Source organism: Zingiber officinale, chromosome 7B, assembly GCF_018446385.1.
Source record: "Zingiber officinale cultivar Zhangliang chromosome 7B, Zo_v1.1, whole genome shotgun sequence".
NCBI classification, from domain to species: domain Eukaryota; kingdom Viridiplantae; phylum Streptophyta; class Magnoliopsida; order Zingiberales; family Zingiberaceae; genus Zingiber; species Zingiber officinale.
The window spans coordinates 23,329,836-23,337,769 of NC_055999.1; the positions used below are offsets into that span (position 1 = coordinate 23,329,836).

The 7,934-nt window shown below is 29.9% G+C and overlaps 1 protein-coding gene across 1 annotated transcript; it reads left to right on the plus strand.

Moving 5' to 3' along the window:
- Window positions 1-1,751: 1,751 nt before the first annotated feature.
- Window positions 1,752-2,621, plus strand: LOC122003641. Its single transcript, XM_042558720.1, has 2 exons — window positions 1,752-2,285; window positions 2,392-2,621. Exons 1-2 carry the CDS (start codon window positions 1,794-1,796, stop codon window positions 2,395-2,397), a joined length of 498 nt encoding a protein of 165 aa, XP_042414654.1. The 5' UTR covers window positions 1,752-1,793; the 3' UTR covers window positions 2,398-2,621.
- Window positions 2,622-7,934: the final 5,313 nt, after the last annotated feature.

Here is a 7,934-nt window from a genome sequence, read left to right on the forward strand (position 1 = left end):
AAAACTTTCATTCTTTTTTTTTTTATTTCACCCTTTTTAATTGTTTTTTTATATAATAATATATAATGTAATGGTATTTTTTTTATTTCATATATAATTTATTTTATTTTTATAATAATATGAAGGCCTGCCTTTGACGCATATAAATTTTATCTAGTTTTTTTTTATAAGTTTAAAATCGACTGTTTTCGATTTACATAACTTAAATTTGAAGACACAGAATACATTAATTTTTTATCAAAAGGGATGATCATTTTTTTTTTTTATTTACTCAGAAAATTACTTTTAAAGTACTAAACGAAACATTAAAAAAAAAAATAGTATTATTCTCTTTTTATTTTTTCTGTTAACCTTCTAAATTCTCTCTCCTCTTATCATTTTTCAATATATTTTCTTTTCAGAATTAAAAAAATATGATATATTTTCATATTAGATTCACGTTGAACCTAATATGATCTCATATTAAGGTTATAGTGAACCTGATATTAGAGCATATCAAGCCTAGTAGGTCTGATATGATCCAATATCAAGTCCAACGTAGGCCTAATATTTTCTATATCAAGTTCAATGTGATTATGATATTTTTCTATATCATGCATGTCAAACCTAATATAAAAAATATCAGGCTCTCACTGGGCTTGATATGAAAAATAGTGTGGGCCTGATATGATTTAATATCATGCCTAGCGTAGGCTTGATATTTTACCATATTAAGTTCATATAATATGAAAAATAATGTGGGATTTAGGAGGTTGACAGGAGGAGGAGTAGGAAGTGAATAATATTATATTTAGTGTTGTTTTGATAGTTTTAAAATTATGATGTTTCGTTTAGTAAATAAGGAAATATGGTGGTTACTTTGAGAAAAAATCATAAATTATTTTAAAGTAAAATAATATATTTCTTGAAATCTTTTAACATATTAATTTAATCACATAGCATAAATTGAGGGTGTTAATTTTTTTTAATAAAAATATAATTGAAATTATGATATTAAAAAAATTGGATAAGAAATTATGAAATCTCTGTTCAGGAAAATCTGATCTTATTTGGCAGGAGAAACGGTCAACCGGAAGCCTCAGGATGCCCCTCCTTATTAAAGGAAATAAATTATGGATTTCATCCAACAATAACACATATTAAAAACGGCATTCCCCATCTTTGAAAATTGATCCAGACCTATTAAAATATCGATAAAATAAATTATGAATTTCATCCAACAATAACACATATTAAAAACGACATTCCGCATCCCTTAAAAATTGATCCAGACATATTAAAATATTGATAAATCTATTTTATCAAAATTTAACTGGTCAAAATTAAATTATAATATATACATATAATTAATATATAAATATAATATTATTAAAATATCTTTAATAGTAATTTATAAAATATATTTTTACTGATCAAATGCTAACCATCTAACATTATCTAACAATATAATACCCGACCAACTAAATCAGCCCGCGACAGCGACACCCGGAAACTGGCCCTATTTGTTTGCACTGAACGTACCCCCGAGCACGGGATTTGGTCGAGACAGGTGGACCGCTCCGTAGATTTCAGCCATAAATGTAAAAAAGACACTTTCCCGTCCCTCTTAATTGCACCAGCAATCCGTACCTTCCTTCCGAATTCTAAAAGCGACGGCGTGGAAGTGGGACCGTGTAATTAAATTAGGTAAGAAATGCAGGTAGAATAATTGAGAGTAGCACAAAGGTCTGGCAATCTATTTATACTCTCTCGTGAGCGAGAAAAGCATCCGGCTCATCGGCACCGCCCAAGGCATGGCTGCTCCGATCACCTTCCACCTCGTCTCCGCCGCCGTTCCCCTCCTCCTCCTCATCCTCCTATCCGCCGACAGCCTCGCCTACGCTGACCAGGTACACGACATGTTACCCGTCTATGGACTCCCCGAGGGGCTTCTCCCCGACTCGGTCGTGAACGGCACACTCTCGGAGAATGGCGAGTTCATGGTGGAGCTCGCGTCGCCGTGCTACATTCAGTTCAGCTACCTCGTCTACTATGAGAAGATCATCCGCGGGAAGATCTCCTACGGAGCCATCTCGGATCTCTCCGGGATCCAGGCCAAGCACTTCTTCCTCTGGGTCTCCCTCACTGCCATCGAGGCGCATCCGGCCGACGGCACCATCGAATTCAAGGTCGGATTCCTCTCCGAGTCCCTGTCCGCCAGCGAGTTCGATAGCATCCGACAGTGCAAGGCCAAGGCTTTCGGCCGCGGGTTCTTCCCAGAAGAGTTGCTTCCGGCAATTTCAGAGGTCAGTAGTTTTTTTTTTTTTTCCTTCTGGTAAATGGATCAAAAGATTTGTTGCTTAATTTTTTTCTCTTGCTGTTCATTAAAGATTTCTTTCTCTTACTCTCCAGGTTTAAAGCTGCCACCGCTTACCATCAAATCTGGCTGTTTGTTTTCGAAGTCGCCATGTTTTGTGAACGTATATCTGGAGATTGTGTGAATAAGGTGTATCGTAATTTATAGATTTGCACCCTGAGACCATTGTGTATCGGTGTATCTCTGTGTATCCATTGAACTATTTCTTTCGATGTCGAAGTTCTTTCTCAGTAATAAATGATAATTTAATGTCATGTTAATATTATCTCAAGTGCCATGTTCTCAAGTGTAAAATTTTATGATTATATTTCTAATTCATTAGTCTGTAACCATCTTCTTATTATCATGCCATTATTATTGAGCAAGGTGCTCTCTGGGACGGACTAGCGCGCTGGGCGGGCAAATCACTTTTCACCATCATTACTTTTTACCATCATTATTATTGGGCAAGAATCAGGAAATTAGCATTTTTTTTAAATAAAATAAAATAAAATAAAAGGGTGTTTCATTGGATATTTTTGTTGGTATATAGACATTTAAAGTTTTAATATGTGTTCGAAAAAGTTAGGGTAAGCTTCCGGAGTGTAATGATTCTTATGAGAAGAAGAATAATGAGGTCGTATCTGAGTCAACAAACCTTAGACATTGGTATGATCGAAGAAATCAACAGAGGTTGTTAGTGTAATTTGTACTAATAATCAAATTCAAATTTATATTCTAATCCATTTACCAAGTGTGCAGGACTGAAAGATTTAATAGGGATCAGACATTAGGTTGAAGTCCAGTTGGGTCAGAGAGAATCAGATGATTGGCAAGAAGTCTAGCTGAGTCAAAGATGACTAGGCAGCTAGCAGGAAGTCCAGTTAGGTCAGGCAGGATCAGATAAAACATTTGGTAGGAAGACCTAGTGGGTCAAGAGATCAAGGTCAACTAAGTCCACAAATGGTAAGTAAAAGTAAGAAACCAAATGAGAGATCCAATGAGAACGTGTTCCCTGTTGAGGGAACAGCAGACATCAGTCCGACCTAGAGTTTCAGCAAAATCCAAAGTCAAGATCAGAAAATCTAGACATTGTCAAATATAATACTTATTTTTTTCATATTATTATCGATTTTGCTAACTCTGTGGTGCAGTAAATTAAAGTTGAAAGTTGGTTGGAAAAAGAGTCTCCAGGCGCCCAAGAAGGGTCCAGGCAATCAGAGGTTCAAGTGCCCTGAGTGGGTCTATACACTTGGATGGGGTCAAATCCAATTGCACGTGTAGCTAAGTTGGTGTGCTCTAATTGGGCGGCACATGTTAGGGTCTAAGCGCCCGGAGTTGGATCAACTTTCATAGATAGAGCTTCATCAAGGTGCAGCCACATTAGTGATTCAGGTGCCTAGAGGTGGCTTAGGTGTCCTGAGGTGATTCAGGCGCCCAAAGGTGGATAATCTAGCAACGAAGCAGGGTCAGATATGCCTCAATCCTCGAGGGTGGTCCAGGTGTCCGGAAAGGGCTATAAAAGAAGCTTCGACCAGCAACATCAAAACATCAATTGCTACAACTTTTGTACTCAAAAAATGCTCCGAAAAGCTCTATGAACCATGTAAAAGAAACTTATGTTAGTCATGTTTTTTGTGTAATTCTTTTCCACTACTTTCTCTCGTGTTTTTATGAAAAAGTGAAAAAGTGACTTGCGCTATTCACCCCCACCCACCTCCCTTTAGCACTCTACGATCCTACAGAGATTTCTAAATCGAACCAAGAGAGTTCTATCTGTCTATCTTATTCATGAATTGCTATATATGTTTCTAACTCTATTTTATAGGATTATTGTTGGTGCATGTTGCACTAATAATCAGGTTTTGATGTATGATAAATAGGTTAAGCTTAGATGTGTTGGTTGTCTAACCTTTCTACCAAGTGTGCAGGACTAAAAGATAGAGACCTAACACTAGGTTGAAGCCCAGTTAGATCTGGAGGACCTGATAACTAGCACGAAGTCCAAATATGTTAAGGAGTGACCTGATATTTGGCAGGAAGTCCAGTAGAGTCTACGAGACTTAACAACTAGCTGAAATCCAAATGGGGCATCTGGCAAGAAGACCCGGTGGGTCAAAGAGTCAAGTGGTCTGCAATGATGAGGTAAGTACTGGAGGAGAGAGTTCAAGTGAGGGTGAGTCCCAATTAGGGGTTGTAGGTGCCGGTCCAGCTTAGAGTCATTTTGGAAGTCTTGGGAAACAGAATCTAATTAATAATCATTCTGTTCATTTTATATTGTGCTAACTATGTGTTGTAGAGTATTTTTTTCTAATACTTTGATGCAGGAAGAGAGGCTGGAAAAATGGTGAACAAAGAAATGCTCGGACAAAATGTTAACGAACCACCACCATACAACCAAGAATATTTCAACTACCGGAGGCGAGGAATAGAGTACTTCTTGGGAAGCAAAAATATTGACTATTTGTTGATATTGAAAAAGACTTCTCGGGACTCAGAGTTGAACAAAAAGATAACTGAGTTAATTTGAACGATTTTACCTAACAATGTATTATGCAGATTAGAAAAGTTCGAGAATGCATACGAGCATTGGACCGAGTTGATCAAGCTTTAAGAGCAACCATTGAAGCTAGAGGATCAAGTCAAAAGTGAATCCAGACTCGAGTTCAACTAAATGGAGAAGCCTACTAAGTTAGGGGTTGCGTTCAAGGTTAGTACAATTTATCAAAATACCTCTATTAGTATAGAATTAAATAATGTGCATAATAATTTAGATAATTATAAAATTACCCCTAGTATAATACATGATAATCTAGATTTGCATAAATCAAAGTTTATTAAAAATTCAAAATATTAAATTGATAATTTAGTTCTAAAAATTTAATTAATTTTAAAATTTAATTAATTCAAAAAAATTTAAAATTTTTTATTTAATTAATTCAACAAATTAAAAGTTAAATAAAATAGTTGATAAAAATCTTAAAAAATTAGAAATAATTAATAATTTAAATATTAAGATAAGTTTTAATTTAAAACTTAAAAATAATAAAATAGATCTAGATAAAATTAATAAATGCCTTAATAAAATATTTGATAATTTAGATAATGTCTAAAAGTTTCTATCCAAAATCAAGATAATTTAATTAATAAAAATTTAAATCATAAAGATAATAATCTAAATAAAACTAATCTAATAAATTCAATTAATAATATAAATAAAAAGATAAATTTAAATAATTTGAAGTTAAAAATTAATAAAAACTTAAATATTAAAGATAAACTTTTAAAGAAATATAATTTAAATAATTTAACAAATTCAAAATTCAAAATTAATAAAAAATAAATAATATTAACGATAAACTTTTAAAAAAGATAATTCAAACAATTTAATAAATTAAAATTAAAAATTAAAAATTAAAAATTAAAAATTAATAAAAACTCATATATTAAATATAATCTTTTAAATAAGGATAATTCAAATAATTTAATAAATTTAAAATTAAAAGAAAATTTACATCTTAAATATAGTTTGTTAAAGAAAGATAATTTAACCAACTTAATTAATTCAAAATTAAAAAACTTCAATTGAACTTAAACTATAATTAATTAAAATATTAATTAAATCTTAATCAAAACTTAATTAAGCTTAATTAAAAAATATTCTATGATTTATGGGAGACACCAAATTAGTGGGCACCTTCAAAATATACTCTACTAAGTTGGATAATTAGAATTAAATTAGAAAGATAATTTGATTATTGTCTAACTTAGTACCAAGATGGGGCGAGATGATAATACGTTAGAAAATATTGGTCTAAAGAGTCAAGTAGGGTAAGACGTATCCTACTTGGTCTACTTAGCTAGGTAGAACTAACTGAAACTACCTCGTCGCATTTACTAGTTAGACCAAGGTTTATCAATAGGAAAATTAAATGTCTAATTTCTTAAAAAGGCTTTGTCTAGAAGTAGTCATTGTTTCAATATCCAAGAAAGACCATGTGTCTCACTATAGCTGGAAGCCGATTTTTTAAATGTACATTTAATTAACTGACGATTAAACCTGAATTTAACATAAGGTCAAATTATCTTCAAATTAAAATTTCAACATAAATCATCTCACCACACTATAAGATTATCTTGGTTGAATAATTATACCAAGTGAGATGACTAAGGTAAATTAATATTAAATTATAATTAAATTAAATTAAAAATTCAAATTGAAAATTGAAAATTAAAAACATTAAGATTAAAAAATCCTTTAAAATATTTTTCAAAATTATTTTTAAATCATTTAAAATTTATTTTTAAAATTCCTTTAAAAATTATTTTAAAAAACCTTTGAAAATTATTTAAAAATCCTTTGAAAATCTTTTAAAAATTATTTTAAAAAAATTAAACTAAATGCAACTCAATTTAAATAAAATTCACTATAAATTTAACTTTAATTAATAATCTAACCTTAGCTGATTAGCATTTATTGAAATTATAATTTAACTTTAATTAATACCTTAATTAAATTAAATTAAATTAAACCTAATCTAACTTAATTTAATCAAATTGCTTTATTAATTAACATAATATAATCAAAGTTTAACAACATTAATTAAAATTTTAACTCTACTCTAATTAACTCCTAATTTAACTTAAACATTTAATTTAATTTAATTAAAATTTTACTTCAATTAAACCTTAATTAAAATTTGACATTTAATTTAAAGTTTATAAAATTCAATCTTAATTAAAATTTTAATCAACCTTAATTAAAAAAAAACTTGATTTAATTAACTTTTCCTAATAGATTAACTATAATTAAATCTTAACCATATTTAACCTTATACTAACTTCAACTTAATTAATCATAATTTAACTTTAATTCAAATATTAACTTTAATTAATAACTTAAAATTTAAGGAATTTAATTCAACTTAACTTAATTTACATTAAATCTAATTAAAACATAGACTAATTAAACTTAATCAACTTAGTCTGATATTAATCTTTCAGGAATAATTGATTAATAATTAAATTAAATAATTTTATTTTCAACAAAATTAATTAACAATTAGAATGAAAAAAAAAACTAGTTTTTCAAAATAATATATTTTCTAAAAATTAGTATTCCCAACTCTAAGTTCTCTAAATACTTAGGTAGAGCTCCTTACAGCTAACAAGGATAACCAAATGTGTCAGGTTAAGGGAGAGTTTTATTCAATACTTGAATAATTTTTTAATTATTTGAAAAAATAGTGACATATATAATCGCCAAAATTGTTTGACAAACTTTGTTTGAAAAGTTTGTTTTAAAAAATTTTGCTTCGAAAAGTATTCAAAACTCATTTGAAAAATTTGTCTGTTTTTGAAAATTGGTTGAAAAAAATGTTTCCAAAAGATTTTGGAACACATACTTGGAAAATATGAAAGTGTTTTCAAAAACTTGTTAAAATATTTTTAGAAAAGATTTTTTTTAAAATGTGTGTTTTCAAAAACTTGTTTACTTGAAAATTTATTTGAAACTTTACTTGGAAATTTATTTCCAACTATACTTGAAAAAATTAATTGAAAACTTCTTTGAAAATTTTGGTTCTCAAATTCTATCTAT

Coding starts and splice junctions, on each gene's coding strand:
- LOC122003641 (XM_042558720.1), top strand. CDS start 1,794: ATGGCTGCTCCGATCACCTTCCACCTCGTCTCCGCCGCCGTTCCCCTC.